The sequence below is a fragment of the Artemia franciscana genome, chromosome 9 (genome assembly GCF_032884065.1).
Source record: "Artemia franciscana chromosome 9, ASM3288406v1, whole genome shotgun sequence".
NCBI classification, from domain to species: Eukaryota; Metazoa; Arthropoda; class Branchiopoda; order Anostraca; family Artemiidae; genus Artemia; species Artemia franciscana.
In genome coordinates, this window is record NC_088871.1 from 1,918,570 (window position 1) to 1,936,581 (window position 18,012).

An 18,012-nucleotide genomic window follows, 5' to 3' on the forward strand; every position below is an offset into this window, starting at 1 on the left:
TCTTTAGACGCTCTCTAAATATGATGCCACTATTTATCAGCTTATTGTTTTCGTTTATAGTTTTCAGTTAACAGTTATATTTTACAGTTTATAGTTACGTTTACAGTTTACAGTACAGTATACAGTTATAGTTCATAGTTATAGTACAGTTTATGATTTTTAGTTTATTGTAGGTTCGGGCAGACTCCCGACCTTCAAACTATATATTAGTTTATTGTTTTTGTTTATAGTTTACAGTTTATAGTTAGAATTTAACGGCCAATGAAAAATTAAAGGGCTGTGGTATACTGACGATGCAAAGGTAACAAATTCATTAGCCTGTTGATTTGAGGCTGAATGATCTGACAGGAGGCGGCCTATCTCCATTACTAAATTGAAGTTAATCTTTAAGTGAAAAATACGGCTGTAGTTTCTAGTTTATTGGAGGTTCGGGCAGACTCCCAGCCTTCAAACAGAGCATTCTTGTTAGATACGTAACGGCGGTTTTTCTGCTCGCGTATTGCAATGCTTTTTCTCTGTTGGCTGCTGTGTATTCAGGCAATAAATATATGGTTCAGGCCCACTAGAGAAACTCCAAGCGTGTCTCCAATACCTCAGCTTGTAACGCAGTTGTTTTATCTAGAATAAGACATCCCTATTAAGCTTCTTCTTTAAGTAAACAGTTTAGCTGATTCATCTCTGTCTTCTTTTTATGTTTTTGTTGTTGTGACTTTGCCTCTGGGCTGTTGCCCAGTTGCCCATGCGTGGCATAAGCAATGTATCCAAGTACACGGCTCTTGAAGATTTTTCACAACTATATCAAAAGCTTGAATTCATAAAGGGCTTTCTTGAAGACAACCAGGGCAGGTCCTTAGCATAGTATTTGTAAAGAGACTCTTACTGTCTTTTTTTCACAAACAGAGCAATTGAAGTTCAACTAAAAAATTCATCTATGTTATTGCTGGCCGTTTCACGTTTGAAGAAACTGTAAAAAAAAAAGTAGTTCGGGGCTGTTGTAAACTATCTAAGAATGTTAGAAATTATTTATGCAATGCAAAAATATCAAATATATACAAAAATATATCGAATATATCAAAAATATATCAAAAAATATATAAAAAAATATCAAAAATATATTAAAAATAAAATTATGCAAAAATATGCAATGCATATCACTGTATTTTTGTAGGTTTATCACTGTATTTTTGAAAAAAAAAACTTTATGAAAATTAAGCTTTGCGGCTGACGTTTTGAATATGAATATCCTACGTTTAAATTAAACGGCACTTTGACTCTTAAGTAATTTCAAAGAGGACGCAGAAATTTTAGAAAAGATAGGATTAAGACCAAGGCTCAGAATTTGATGAAACTTATTAGCATTATTGGGGATTTAGATGTCTGATGCATCACGTGCGGTGTTGTTGAGGATGTTCATAGGGCTGCTTGGGTAGTTGTTATAGCAGGTTTCTACCATCGTTAGCTCATCGACAGGTTCCCATTTTTTGGGCTAAATTTCTTAGTGAGGCTGTTAATTAAAACCGAGAAGAGACCTAGAATGGTACCTGAAGATTATCCGTTGCGAACGGGAAGGGGAGTGGAATACAGATGTTTGACTACTTATGTTCTGTTTGGAAAAGAAAAACTTATGACATTCAGAAGTCTGAATTGTTGAAGGGGATTCAGTTTGGGGCCCTAGTGGCTGTTTCTAGGGAGCCAGAAGCTCCATATCTGGCGTATCTTAGGGACTTTAAGCTTGGAAAGTTACCTTACTATTGTGAAAATCTTCGCCAAAATATCTCATTGCCCCTAATGAACCGGCTTATTCATGCAAATTCCTTTTTTTTCCTTTTTCCCTACCCTAGGCTTTCTCGCTAGGCGATAGTAACTGTTCACAAGTTGCAGTGGATAATCTGACGAAATGTTCGTTACGAGAAAAGTTTCGTTCCTACAATCCTGTAATTTTGAATTAACAACTAGGATTTGGATTTAACATAATTCTCCTTTTTTATAGAGTTTGTTTTAGTTTTTTTCCTTTTATACATTGTTTTATGATGTAATTTAGTATCTGTTTTTTTAAGCAGAACAAGAAAGATACCATTCTGCCAAATCTTTTTTCGTTTTCTTGCCAATGATGGCGCATTTCCTCTGAACTAGGGACAAAGCTTCTGGGAAATTTTTCCCGGAAAAGGTAGAACACAGAATACATGTTGCCAATGCCTCATCTGACTGATAATAGAACACCCCCCCCCTCCACTGACCCACCCAACAAAAGAAAAAAGTAACTTCGAATTGTGATCCCATTCTTATAATCATCATTACAGAGCTACCCCTTTCAATTATATCCCTCCCTTCCCTGTAAATAAGCTTTAAGAATTCATCTGTGAAAGCTCCTATTTTGAAGATTTTGCATTAACAAACTCTTTTTTTCTTTTTTTTTAATTTTTTCTAGTTATGCATAGTTTTTTTCGACCTAGAAAGTTTTTTCCAAGGGGATCGAAAATAATTCGAGATATCGAGGTTCGAGTTATCAAGAGTCGACTGTACTTCATTATCTGTCCTTTAGCCAATTTTTTTTTTTTTATGATTAATGACTGTACTGAAAATAAAAGAGGAAAAGGAAAACAAAAATGTCAGCACCATCCCAGATTGTATTGACGGCATGTCAAACTACCACTGACAGACTTGTTTGAATTATTGGCTGTCGTCTTCAGATTCATCATTCAAAATGTTTGACACTTCCTACCTGATTAAGGAACGGATTAAAGTGGATTTTTAAATCCCATAAGGATAAGGTTACGGAAATAAACTAATTGGCTCTTGTTATCTTGTATCTTTCACGCTACACTACAGTAGAGTAGTATACATTTATTTACAATAAAGATATGCACGTCCAATGCTTAAGCGCTGAAACTAAAACATTAAACTAAAAAACAACATTTATATTTTTTTTTAACATTATAAATTTGAATACAAAAAAACGAAAAACAAAGTCACCTACCTCGTTAATAATAAAAATCGAAATGACAGTAAGTGCACAAAACGAGAAAAACATGACTAATAATAAATAATAGCTAATCAACTGCATTTGAAGGTGCTCAACACTGTCAAAAGAATATGCAACTTTAAAACTTCTTCTTCTCGAATTCGCTGCGCCTTTCTTCTTCTTGAAGCTCTTAGTCAGTTTTAATTAACACTCGGAATTTGTTGACTAAAGAGTGTGTCTTCTAACCAACACTAAAGGACGCAGTAAAAAGGAAAAAGTATCTTGTATCTCTTTTACCATATTAAAGTAGGTTATAAACACTCTTTAGTGCCGTAAGCATACAGCAAGAAGAGGAAAAAGTATCTTGTATCTCTTCTACCGTATTAGAGTAGGGTATAAACACTCTTTAGTGCCATAAGCATACAGTTATTGTACGGTTTACCGTACAATACCTCACTTACCGCCACGTACCGTACAATAATTCAAAAAATGAATAACTTGAGTTGATTCCTTGATTACTTGATGAGTTACTTGAGAAAAGTTCTTGGCTGAACTTTCCGTTAAGAAGTAATGATGCCTAGGTTATTTTAAATAATGGATTTTTAACCAAGAACTTTTATTGTAAGTGTGATATTGTTTATTATTTTCATTGCTGAAGACGGCCCTTAGAGATAGGGCCGAAATATTCAAATAGGTTTTGTTCGTTCACTGTCTTGGGAAAAAAGTCCTCATTACTCTCTCTTCTGTATTTGTACTGAGTCGAAGAAGGGGGAAAACTAGCAATTTTCTTCTGATTTCCTTTTTTACGTTAAGTTCAGAATGTGCATTTAATCTCAAAGAACTAACACCCTTTGAAATGCGAGATGTAGGGACAGTAGGAAGTATAGACTTACTTGTTGTAGACAGCTTTAAACTGACTTTTCTATACTAAACTTAAAATGATATTCAAAATATTGCCACTCTCAATAAATACAAAGGATTAGGACTTTTCCCAGAGAGATGACGAATCTGCCAACCCGACCATTTTATTGCAAATATACAAGTGTAAGCTTTTATTCGGTAATACAAATGTACCGTGTGTAATTATAACTGTATCTAAAATTCAAATCGCAATCCAACATTTGTTTCTTAAGTAGTAAGACGGAAAAAATCTCAAAAATTATCCTACAACTAGCCCTTAATATAAATATGTCAATTAAAAAAAGAGCAAAATTGCCTAAAAAAATATATTCTGCATAAAGTCTTTTAAAAAAGATTGTCAGCAAAAAAAAAAGATTATCAGCAGTAAAAGGTTTTAAAAAGATGAACATAACAAAGAAAAAATTTAAAAGAGCTGGCAAACATATATTGAGACAAATATATGAGTGAGCTATTGAAACTTTGCATAGCATTTTCAAGTAGTTGATTATTGTAGTGCTTCATGAAGTACGGAACAAAGGACGATAGATACCGTTCTGATGCCTTTTGGGACGGAGGACGAAGCGAAAAAAATCGTAAGGAAGCGAAAGCGAGGATAATTACAGCCAGTGAAAAATAGACGAAAAATGTGCGGACATTTCGGTCAAGACCTCCGCTCAATTGTCTTCAGTACAGAATAAAAAAATATAGATAAAAGTGAGGTATTGAAACTTTACACAGCATTTTCAAGGAGTTAATCATTGTAGTGCTTCATAAAGTACGGAACAAAGGACGATAGATGCCGTTCTGATACCTTTTGGGACGGGGCACGAAGCGAAATAAAATCGTAAAGAAGCGAAAACGAGGATAATTACAGAGGATAATTTCAAAAAAATCTGCGGATATTTCGGTCGAGACCTCCACTCAATTGTCTTCAGTACAGAACAAAAAAAAAATACAGATAAAAGTCCACAGGACAATATAAAAATATTCAAACTAAAAGAAAATGATTCTTTGTCTCAAGATTGTTTTTACATTGTCTTTTGGACTTTTATCTTTATTTCTTATTAGTTTATTCTGCACTGAAGATGATCGAGCAGAGGTCTCGTCCGAAATATTTGCATAGTTGTCTTCTATTTTTAACTGGCTTTTATCATCCTCGTTTTCTCTTCTGTGCAATTTTTTTCGTTCTGTCGTCCTAAGCCAGTGTGGTCTCAGAAATCATTTGGCAGACAAAAGAATCGGTAAGATGAAGTGAGGATTCCTCTACGTGTTTTTGGCCGACCGATTTGTGGTTCTTGAACGTCTGGCAAAATTTTACAATTGGCACCAGGGCTAAACCGGAGTAGAATATTTTTTTCCTTTTGCTTTCGTAATAAATATAGAATTGATGTTAACGCCGGGTGTATTCCTGGTAACATACTCAAGTGCTGAAAATAATGCACGAAACGAAAAACGGAATTGTCTAGTTTCTTAACATCAAAAATTTCGCATGCAAAACAACAAACAAAGTCCTCTACCTTTTTATCGCTAAACACCGAATTGGCACTAATTACAGAAAAAGATAAACAAAATAAATCAAAAGTTTTGTAATAACTACTCAGCTACTCATCTAAGGTGTTTGTCGCTCGAAAGAACATGCAATTTCTTATAACACGGTATATCTCTCTCTATATCACAATTTCCTCCGTCTCTCTTTATTTTAAGCTTCTTTCTTTTTCCCGTTTAGATACCAGCTACTGTAGCAATATTCTGCTCTTTACTGTGCCTTTTAGTATTTGTTTGAATTCTTAGGCCATTAATTCCAATTCATAATTAAAATTGACAGTGGCCTTCAAGGAGAAACACGAAATTGTGAAACTATTATGAAAACTATTATGATAGACAACTGCAAAAGAAATTGTTTATAATTATCAAAACCTATAAAAAGAGAATAAACTTACGACAAAAATATTCCTGTTAATTTTTGTGAAATTCTGCTGAAATAGATTTTGTATTCTAATTTTTATGACCTTCTCATAAACGCCAGCTAAAACGAGAATGTCTGGAATAGACCACTCTGTTCAACTTAAAGAAAAAAACATGTTTATGATTCCAGCGAGCCCAAGTACTTGGCAACCCAGCAGAAATGGAGATCACTCAGTTAATTGAGAGGAATACTGCCATTCTACGACTTGGTCTTCACCTAGAATACAATGATGCTAGGTCTCGTGTTGCTGCCCAACTTCAAAGGAACATTGATAGAAGTAAGTTCATGCACACTTTTGCAATAGTATAGCTAATAGTATATCTAGTGTGTAAATAATAGGAATTATGGAGAAATTGATTGTTTTCTTGTAAACAATGTTATGCCTCAAACATTTTCCAGTCTTTTTACTGACTTAAAATTTCAGGCAAGAGAACCAATCAGTTCATTACATTCTTTTTACTGGCTCAAAGTCTGACTTGTAAATCCATGTATGAATATAACATGTATCAAAATAGTATTCAAAGAACGTGTATGGGGATACTATGATTGGCTAACACGAACATGCTTCACAAAAACAAGCCAATGAAATTACAGCAGCCTTTTTAACACGCAAATGCTCGACAATAATCTCTCTTTTTCTGTTTAGAACAACGCAAAGATTCTACACTCAAGCAACTATCTAAAAAATTTTAGAAGTCAGAAAACAAAAGTAGATTACTGAAAATCAGTAAATTATATGGAAGAATCATAAAATTCTAAAGATTACTAGATGTATTTGCCCCACCCCCTGGAAAATTCCCGTGGTGGAAAATCTCCAGCAGAAAACTACCACGGTAAATCCCCCCTCCCTGCAGAAAATCCCCCTCCTCCGAGCAGAACATCCATGGCCCCATTCTAAAACGTTCAGGGGTACACGTGCCCGAACAATTTTGCCAATCTTGAGTAACTGTTTTGAGTAACGATATTCAAAACAATCATTATCAATTTTTTATTTATTAAGAGGGTTTGAAATAATTTATAAAACAGACTTAAAGCGTAAAATGATTTTTATTATGAGTGCTTCACTCATTATAGATTGAGTTAACATTTTGTGGAAAAAAATCTTTCAATTGCTTTTTGTTTCCCATGATTAACGTTTTCTACGTATTGCTGTTTATCGTCTTGTTCGAAGCAATATTTCCATGATTTTCGTAAGAGAAAATATGTTGGGCTTTCTTAAGCCTAACACAGCTACAGTTGAATGAACTAAATGAGAAAAAATATGCAGACAATAATGTGAAAGTTAGAATTTTTCCTCGGTTCTGGTGCAGATAATTTATGTACAGTATTATGTTTGGCAATGTTTGACCAGAGGTGGTGCTTTTTTGTTTAAAAAAAAAGGAATAATACCCTCTGCTTTTCTTTTGCTTTTTGTCTGTTGGATTTCATTAACTTAAAAAAAATGCACAACTAACAGGTAAAATCACTTAACAGGGCCAACAGAGAGCTAAGCTTGTAGTGAAGGTTACAGTTCCTCTTGCATCAAAATAAATTAATACTACCTGGAAAAAAAATGAAATCACTTAGAGTAAGAGAGGCATTGGGGGGTAAAAAAGGATACATCGGCGGGCAAAATCACAATACCATAATGCAGGAAGCAATTAATAAAATAAGAGTACCCCATTATCAAAGGCAAATGATGTATTATGATAATGTTTTCTTTAAAATAGTTTGTCTGCTCAGCTTTTTGATTTTAGTACTTAAGTTTATTTACTTTTTTAATGGCGTACATGACTTGATTTCGATTAAGGCTCTAGCTTTTTGCATTTTTGAGCATTTTTTCACTAAAATGTTACAGAAATCCATGTTTCTTTGGATCGGGATATTTACTGAAGGGTTGGGTTGATGCGGGAAAATGCATTTCAAAATTTACGTATCCCTCCTGTGCGATAGTAGGGGGATAGTTTACCAGATCCTAAAGGAGATTCTAAAAGGAGGGATATATCCTAAAGGAGAACTTTGTTCGCAGGTATGTTTTTACAGTTTGTGAATCCCGGCATTGTCGAAACTTTTTAAATGTTCATTCTTGATTATTTGTTTTACGCCAAAGATGGAACGAAAGAGAGCTGGATTTGAATGAAGCTTTTTACTGTGTATTCAGTGCATGCTGGTATTGAAAGCTTCCAAATGAGCCGAGGCTATTATTTTCTGTTGTTTGCTTTTATTTTTTGGCTTTCTTTTATTTTGTCTTTCTCTCGTTCTTTCTTTCTTTTATGTTGTCTTAATCAAGCCTTTAGTGAAGCCATTCATTTTATTCAATACTCTGAGATATCTTCAAATACTTTCAAATTCAATTTGCCTGTTGTTATTAATAACAATTTATTTCTCCACGGCCTTATAGTTTTACGCTGAATATGAAAACGGCTATAATTCTAAAGTATGTATAGGGAAAAGATACCTAGGAGCCCCCGAAATCTTTGTGGGTATGCTGAAAAGTTTCTTATCATACGCCAATGGGACGATATTTGTTGGGGTTTGTGGAGTTGATGCATTCTTTTCTGCCTTTTTTCGTCTTTTGTACATGATGGCTTCCAGTAATTTTATGGGGTACCCCTTGCAATATAAAATGTCCTTAATACAGTTCAATTCTGAGACCATGTGAGGCTCTGAGCATATCCTTATTACGCGGTCAATCAAAGAAATAACTACTCCTCTTTTTATGCAGGGAGATTGCTTGGAGGAAAAATGCAAATACCTATAGTATGAGTGTCGGATAAAATATCTGTAACTTTTTCATTATATGAAGTTTTATTAAGGATAACAATTTTATTTCTTTTGTCAGCCCTGGTGATAATGATGTGTGGGTCTCTTCTTAAATTTCTGAGGATTTGTGTATCCTGACTTTTTTTTACCTTATGGAATACGGAGTGAAATCGAGAATATTCATAACCACCTCTCCTCGAAGTAAATCTGGATTTTCCACAACACCTCATGACCCAAATATACCCGCCTTCACATTGAAGACTATCTCTGAGAAATTTACTCGTGACTAAGGGAAGCAAAATTTAGGTCCCTTAGACAAAACATGCGTTTCTTCCGTTGTAAGAACTTTAGAATGTACGTTCTCATTGGCCGGACCAGGACAGAATCTAAGAAGAAAACATCTGGAATTTAAAAATTTTTCGTGTTCCAATTTTTCAGACTTTTCTGATAAGGGAGCCTTAGCCATACAAAAGTCGTGGCGGAAAGTATTTTGAGCTATTTTAGGACTCTGTTGAAAATCTGTCGGTGAAAGGTTTTGCGTTAGAGAATATCGATTTTTTGAAATTGTGTTATTAAGAAAAAACATCGTTATTTTGGTCTTTCAAAATGTGGATTAATGACTGAAAGTCAACCCTACCACGAAATCGCCTTTCGAATTTTTCGTCAATGTTAAAATTATAAATATTCAAGTTTCGTTTGGTGGTGTCTTTTCAATCTGTCTTTTCAAATTTAGTCGTGGTGGAAAGTATTTTGAGCTATTTTTGAACTCTGCTGAAAATCTGTCGGTGAAAGGTTTTGCTGTAGAAAATATCGAGTTTTCTAAATTGTGTTATTAAGAAAAAAAGTCGTTATTTTAGTCTTTCAAAATGTGGATTAATGACTGAAAGTCAACCCTATCACGGAATTGCCTTTAGAATTGCGTACCTAGATTTAGACGGAAACGAAGAGAATTTGGAAGATTTATTTTTGCTCTACGGTGCTGCAAAATTCTTGTTGGTTAATAAGGTTAGCGTTTTTTTTTTTTTTTGGGGGGGGGGCAAACCAAAATAATTAAGAACAGACTTTGTCAGATGCTCCCCGTAAGCTAGACGTAAATAATTTCCAAGATTTTAGGTCCCCAACCCCCGAATGTCAGCGGATCCGGTCGGGTTTTAAAATAAGAGCTCTGAGAAACGATATCCTTCCAAACATAAAATCTCATTAAGATCCGATCACTCCTTCGTAAGTTAAAAATACCTCATTTTTTCTAATTTTTCAGAATTAAGCCTCCCCCCAACTCCCTCAAAGAGAGCGGATCCGTTCCGGTTATGTCAATTACGTATCTAGGACTTGTGTTTATTTTTTCCCACCAAGTTTCATCCCGATCCCGCCACTCTTAAGTGTTTTCCAAGATTTTTGATCCCCTCCCAAAACCCCCTTCAATGTCACAAGATCCGGTCGGGATTTGGAATAAGAGCTCTGAGACACGATATCCTTCCAAACAACAAATTTCATTAAGATCCGATCACACCTTCGTAAGTTAAAAATACCTCATTTTTTCTATTTTTCAGAATTAACCGTCCCCCCCCCCCAGATGGTCGAATCGGGGAAACGACAATTTCTAATTTAATCTGGTCTGGTTCCTGAAACGCCTGCCAAAATTCATCGTTCTAATTTACCTGGAAGTGCCTAGAGTAGCAAAACCGGGACAGACAGAATTTGCGATCGCTATATGTCACTTGGTAGATATCAAATGCCATAAAAACGATCAGAAATCAAATAAAGAAAACAATTTTTTACAACTGAAAATAAGGAGCAACATTAAAACTTAAAACGGGCAGAAACTATTACGTATATGAGTCAATACCTCAATACCTCCTCCTAGTCAATACCTCGCTCTTTATGCTAAAGTTTTTTTACTTTCAAAAGAACTATCTATTCTAATTAAACGGCCTTTGTGATTCAGGGGGTCATTCTTAAAGAACTGGAACAAAATTCGAACTTTAGTAAGTAAAGAGCGAGGTATTGACTAGGGGGAGAAGCCCCCGGGGTATTGCCGTGGAAGGATCTTCCCATGGAGAAATTTTTCATGGGGGAAGGAACATTTTCTATGATGTGGGCGCCGGATTTCCCAGTATTGTTTAAAAATGATCAGAAATTAAATTAAAAAAACAAATTTTTCAACTGAAAGTAAGGAGCAACATTAAAATTAAAAACGAATAGGAATTTTCACGTATATGAGGGGGTTCTCCCCCTAGTCAATAAATCGCTCTTTACGCTAAAGTTTTTTTAGTACTTTCAAAAGAGCTATTTATTTTAATAAAACGGCCTTTGTGATTCAGGGGGTATTCTTAAAGAATTGGGACGAAATTCGAACTGTAGTGTAAAGAGCGAGGTATTGACTAGGGGGAGACCTCATTATATACGTAATTATTTCTGTTTGTTTTAAGTTTTAATGTTGCTCCTTACTTTCAGTTGAAAAAGACTCGTTTTTTTTGTTTAATATATTTGAAATCAGTATGATAAGCTGATTCTTTTGATGTTTCTATTGATACTAAAATTCTGTTTTTAGAGTTTCGGTTACTATTGAGCCGAGTCGCTCCTTTCTTATAGTTCCTTACCACGAACTGTTTAAATTATTTTTTACTGTTTAGTGATTTTTTTTAATTTGTTTTTAATCAAAAAAGACATGAGTAGGGTTTATAACCCCCACTCCTTCTCAAGACAAAAAAGTCTTTTACAGGGAGGGGAAATTCTCAGCGAGGATAGAACTGTCTGGAGGGAACTTTACGTTTTTTTTTTAACTAACGTCAGTTGTGACGGTCTGATTTAATAAGCGTTAATTATAAATTAATGAGCGTTAATAAAAAAAATTACAGGTTGAATTTTAACACAAAACGCTCATGTAATGCCAGTGTGAATGAAACTTTATGAAAACTCCAGTTAAATATAGATATTGGACACTACCCTTCATTCTCCTTAATCAAACAGTTCGTTGCCACTAAGTGTTTGATATATTCTCTGATATAAATAATAATAACGGAAAGGCTTGATTACGATAAACTCATTTTACTTTTGTTTTACTTCTTTATCTATTGCTTCTTACCTCTTTATCTCTTATGTATTACTTCTTATGTTCTTTATCTATTGCTTCTTATTTTGTTGCTCTGTCCAGAACGTACATCTGTAAGTGTGTCCGTACGTATTAAAACATCAAAGACGACTGTTGTTTGTGAAGAAACGAACAGCGCTTCATTTACTCTTGGCAACCAATCGGAAATGGTAGTCATTGAAGAAATGGAGCCAGAATCTTCTGTGCCGGATCAGGCGCCGGGATCTGGACTCTAGTACCATCACGACGCCAGGTCTTGGTCTGTTTCTTCGTGTGAAGGCATGATTTTGTACCGTCATTTTTTTCCTGCTACCCTCCTCCTCTTTCCCTTAGTTCTAGTGGACGGATATTTAAAAGAAAATTTTTTTTGACCCTTTTGTAGATGTAAATAATACTGGGGAAGCCTGTTTCATAGAAGCAGAATCACAAATCTACTCAAGGCTGTGAACTTTTATTCTATATGTTTTTTTTTGTTTTTTTTTTACAAGATGTTGCTAAATTAATGTGGCCTTTGAATAAACCGTAATAAACAGCTATTAATGGTAATAATTATTCTGTTAATCATACATATCTATTGTCTATTAATCGTAAGAACTATTATAATAAAACCTATTAATCGTAATAACTAAACTAATGAACTAAACAGCTATTAATCGTTAAGAAGATGAGTAAGAAACATTTCGTGTCATCTGCGAATAGCTTAGACGAATGATTCTCAGACTTTCTGAGCCCACATAGGAGGTTTTACGTGGAACAGCGTTGTCAGAAGGGTTTATTAAAATATCTTCATGATTGTCAGATCCTCTGTGCGGGTCTCTTAATTGTATGTAGATCGAGTAAATTCAGTGTTCAGCCGAGGAGCTTGGATGGGGACAGCTGACTTTAATTATAATGACTTGCTCGAAGTAAAATCAAATGAAATTGAACTGCGCCTAAGTCTAGGGATGCTGCTTCCTCTACTCCCACTTCCGCTAAATCTGCTACTGTGGTTTGTTAAAATAACTAGTAAAATAATATTTTTGGATAAGTGGATATTAGGATATGCTTTTTGATGAATAGAGCTTCATTTGGAGTGTTTTTCCAAAAGAAGCTGAAAGAAAATCCTTTCCCCACTATATTTTTCGTGAATGGGTGCCCCTAGTGATAGATTCTAATTTTAACTCACTTGATTTTCGTTCAACTTACTAAAATAAGAGCAATTCACGCGTAAGTTCTCCAGTACTATCAAACTTAAAGCCCGCTTGTAGTTTCTTTCCAATGTTAGTGTATACACCAATAGTTATATTATCACTTACCATGTTCGGCTCGCACGGTAAGCTCTAGTCGACTTCGGTAAGTGGGTCTAAGCGAAAACAGTAAAAAATACACAGGCGAAAGCTTAAAAATTTTGAAGTTCAGAAATAGTTGAAAGATGGAACGGCCCTCTTGCACCACTTGATGTAATAAATGTAAAAAAAAAACTTTACATTAACTTCCCAGCTGTATCTCCAAATAGATACAGACGTAAAAATCTTGTTATTAGCCTTTAGAGTTCAAGCAACGGATTTGTTGGTAAGGGTTTCTTAAACTGATCTCAGGTTAAGTCACCCCCGACTACTAGTTTCTAGTCAAACGGCTTTAACAATACGTACGTAATTGTCTATGTTAAGTAGTTAAGTCCCGTTACGTTAAATATAACCTTTCGCACTTAAACAAGACCTTTCCTACTAGACTGATGTATAATTCATAGATCATCATACTCTAAGATCATAACAATCATCATAAACAAATTATTCAAAAATTTAAAACGTGGAATGGAGAAGGAGATTCAAGCTAGAAATTCCATTCTGTCGCTGTTATGTTGATCTTTTCAATAATGTAACATAAACTTTGGGGGAGGGGGGGTTTCATCCCCATAGACATAATGGTGGACCTTTCAACTATGCTAATTGGACTTGTGGCTTAACGTGAAATCTAAGTAGAGCTCGAGTCTACTTAGTATAGCTTTATTATGGATAAAATTGACTCCATAAGATTACGGCCGTAAGGAAGTGTCACCACTCTTACTACTTGTGAATAACTGATTCTCGGAAGTGACATGCTGTGGTCAGACGTTTAACCGGAAGGAAAATAGCCAGTGACATTAAAGATAAGGGATCACTAGTGATATCTACTGAAGTGAACGCGTTTTTCTCAACAATCTGCAACACTTACCCTTCCATCAACGACTGTGAAATTGAAACACTTATACGAGACTCTGCTGGAGAATTGATTGAAGAAGTGACAGAATATTCGGTATTCAAGGAGATCGATAAGCTGAAAAAGAACTATTTTTCGTATCCTGGAGAACTGTCAGTAAAGTTACTGATTAAATTTTCAGTTTTCCTGGCCAAGCCCCTCAGCTCCCTGATTAAGGAAAATAGATTCCTTCAGGCACGGAAGAAGGCATACGTACGAGTTATACCCAAAGTTAAAGGTACAAAATCCTGTGACCAGCAGTGGCCGGCCTCGATTACTCCTAGCCTATCGAAAGTGACTGAATCGTTCATTTACCGCGGACTTCTTTCTCAAATTAGCCCTTCCCTTGACCCATTTCAGTACGGTTGTCTGAAAGGAAGCAGCACTACTCACTACTTGATAAGATTATTCCACTTAATAACCAATCGGCTATCGAGCTCTTGACCTAATCTGCCATATTTCCGCTGCCGAAAACTTAAATATAACGGGTGCAAAAAGCATATTCTGCTAGTTGTTATTGATTTTTTATTCGCGGCCGTTATCAGCGTGTTTATGCACTTTTCACGGAAGATCTCGACTCAGAATGGGCCAAAATAACATGCGGTGCACCTTAAGGCACATAACTTCCAGACCTGCTGTTTCTAGCGGTGGTAAATAGAGTGTTTTCGGGAGTCGAGGATCGTTGATGACTTATCCATGCTGTTAAAATACCTAGTGTACAAGCACCAGTCTTACACATATGGGCTGAAAAATAAATAAACGAGAATAAAAAAAAGTGATGAGGTTCAATCCTCTGAAACGTGATCTTTTCTATCCTAAACCATCGTACCCAGTTATCTCAACCGCAGTTACACTCAGTGTCACTTTTAGCTTAGACTGCTCCTTTAGCCCACATGTTGAAAACCTAGTAAAGAAAGGAAACTACGCCTTAATATCGTTGGTTACTTTGTAGGACCATGTTTTTTGCAATGCTATTCAAACTGGTCTAACTCTATTAGGTGCGCCCATTACATGAGTACGCATGTCCTGTCTGGGGCCCTTAAGCACACTATACTTAATATCTCAGTTGTGACACTGAAGCTGCACGGAAACGTGCAGCAAATATTATGCAAATTATGTGTCTTATGAATACGCTCTCAAGTCGCTAAAAATGCCCTCCATGAACACAGATACGAACTTATCCTCAAGTTCGGACACTCACGACTCGCAAGTCAGAAGCATTGTTCGTAGCTGCTATCCCCTTATATAATAGAATAGGATATGATTTATTGGCTAAAATAGCACACAAGCTAGCATAAGCACGTCAGAACAATTACAATGTTAAAATAAATGTTAAGGGATAAACATAGTTACAAAGTTAAATCAATTATTAAAATGCGAAACAAAATAGGGAACGAAAGAGTTTTTGTACCTCTTTGTCAACATTTGGGGACACAAGTGAAGTTGAGTATTTGGAGCTCTACGAGCATTAAGTCTTGTATTGGGAAGGATTGGGGGGTTTTCTTTGAAGGGGGGAAGAAGACGTCGTTGATAGTCAGAACTAAGGCACTTGTGCCATAGTTCATGGTAAGGAAGTGACGACGTGATTCCAATGTAGTGAGTTCAAGTCTGGCCAAAGCTTCATCATAAGGAGTGTAGAACGTCCCGAGTATAATTTTTATAGCTCTTTTTTGAATGCTTTCAATTTTAGAACATTGGGATTTGGTCAACCCAGGGTGTCAGACAGGGCAAGCATATTCAAGAGAAGGTCTTATATAAGAACAATAAATTATTTGTCAGCCCGATTAATGTATCTGTCAGCCCGAAGCAGAAATAAAATTGAACTGCTGAGATGCTCTATCAATCCTTTTAGGAACTCTTTTCTTCTTCTTTTTTTCTTAGTGCATTTAATCGTTCGTAGTTTGTTCACCATGTATTTTATTAGTGTCGTAAAAAATAGCATAATTAGTTTGTGACCTAGGCCAAAACTATAAAAGTTGTTTTTGTTAAATGAATGTCGAATCTTGTAACAATATTGGCTAGCATCTATTTCAGTGAGTTAAAGAAATTCGTTTTCCAGTCTTTCTGAAAATTCTCATTTGGGATGAATTTCTTTTCCAAAAGATCGCTCTCTTTTTTATCAATATAGATAAATGGAACTTTTAGCGCGGCTCTACCTTCTCCTATTAAGTTCAAACAGTTTCATCGTTTTCTTTTTCTTCCTTAAGATTATCGTCAACTTGTGGGAAAGACCTTTCTGTGATTTCTCCAACATATCGAACGGTTTTTGGGGACGATTGATTTTTGATTGACGATGATTTTTGGGGACGGTTTTTAAACGATTGATGAATTTTGAGCACAAGACTTGAAAACTTCAAACCATAAAAATAAAATTTCTTCATTTACGAACAACTTTCGTAAATTACTTGTAATTTTTTTTCATTTACGAAACAATTGTGTTTGTATCCGAGAGCCTTATTTTTATATTTTACAGCAAATTACTTGTTTCCGCGCATCTATAAAAAAAATCATTGCTAATAACTGAGATGACGTAAAAACACCTTTGATATCAAAGAAAATGATTTTGGTCAGGGGCGTAATTTGCTGTGAAGCCGGGGGTAACTGCCCCTCCCAGATCTCGGTTTGCCCTCCCCCTCCAACCCCAGTTTGCCCCCCTGGCTGAAATTTAGTTGCAGTTTACAAAATTCACAGCTTACATTAGTCACTGAAAGAAATATGATTCTAGTCCAACAAGATCAAATTTTCTGAATTTGCGAATGGGTGTTTTTTTGTTGTTGAAAGATTGAAGATGATTAGTAGGTTAAGAATTACTTCAAGAGATTTTGGTCATTGTAAACAGTCATTGATTCAGATCAAAAGGTACTACCATGTTTTTATTTACAATTAACCATACTCTAGCTAAATGTTAATGCCACCGTGGTGAGTATCTTCTGTACTATATTCCTGCTAAAATTCGTAATTCGTTTCATTTACAAATCTATTTGATTTTTCTCCACAAAATTACCTTGTTTTTTTTTACACCACGAATTTATTCATATCCAAAACGTGAAATATAATGTGCCACATCTTTGCCAATTTTAGCTTAGATACTCCTAAAGTTGCTGTCACCTTATAGTAGACTAAGATTTCTTATCTTTTCTGTCCCCAGGATCCATTTTTTTTTTTATTTACAAATATATTTGTTTGTTGTTTTTTTTTTATGCCATTACCTCTTTATTCTTTTTTTCACGTCACAAATGTACTCATATTGAAAACATGAAATATATTGTGCAACTTCTTTGTCAACATTAGTTCATCATTAGTTCATTAGGTCAACATTACTCCAAATTTTTTTTTTCAAGCCACAGTGCTACTTCTTTGTCAATATTAGTTAATCAGATACTTCTAAAATTACTGCCATGTTCTAGTAAAATAACGTTTCGGATCTTTGCTGTCCACAAACCTCAAAATTATTTCATTTATAAATCCATTTGATTTGTTTGTTGTTTTTTTTTCACAAGATTACCTCTGTTTTTTCACGTCGTTACCTCTGTTTTTTTATCGTTTTTTCTTTTTCTTTTTTTACCAAGATTTATTCATACGCAAATGTGATAATGTGATGCTTCTTTGCCAATATTAGTCTATAGCCAACCTATAGTAAAATAAAATTTTGGATCTTTACTTTCCCAAATATTCATAATTATTATCATTTGTCAATGTTTTCACATCCTTATCTCTGTTTTTTTCTCCTTTTTTTAACGCCACAAATTATTCATATGCAAAACATAAAATATTATTTCTTTAGATACTCCTACAGTTACTACCCCCCTATATCAAAAAAAGATTTCACGCAGAACATGAAATATAATTTCCCACTTCTGTACCAATATTAGTTCAAAAGATACTCCTACAGTTACTACCCCCCTATATCAAAAAAAGATTTCATGCAGAACATGAAATATAATTTGCCACTTCTGAACCAATATTAGTTCAAAAGATACTCCTAAAGTTACTGCCACCCTATAGTAAAATAAGATTTTGGATCTTTACAGGTAGGACAGTGAGAGTTTGCGGGATGGCAACTTTCCGCTCTGCTGTGAGGTACCAATTGTGCATTCCCCATCTTGCCATAGCATGCCCTAAATCTCTCTCTTT

General features: G+C 35.1%; 1 protein-coding gene across 14 annotated transcripts in view; it reads left to right on the forward strand.

Annotated features, from left to right (window-relative positions):
- Window positions 1-18,012, forward strand: part of LOC136030873 (tropomodulin-1-like) — a 109,328-nt gene that overhangs the window by 58,548 nt on the left and 32,768 nt on the right. For 3 of the 14 annotated variants that reach the window (XR_010618369.1, XR_010618370.1, XM_065709940.1), the window contains exons 6-7: window positions 5,958-6,105; window positions 11,725-11,914. Coding sequence is in view for 7 of the 14 variants with exons in the window: in XM_065709940.1 (XP_065566012.1) it covers window positions 5,958-6,105; window positions 11,725-11,897 (321 nt within the window). In the remaining 7 variants the exon portion in view is untranslated. Of the gene's footprint in view, window positions 1-5,957; window positions 6,106-11,724; window positions 11,941-17,909; window positions 17,959-18,012 lie in introns of all 14 variants that reach the window. The other 11 variants (XR_010618375.1, XM_065709947.1, XM_065709946.1 and 8 more) reach the window with 6 other exon arrangements.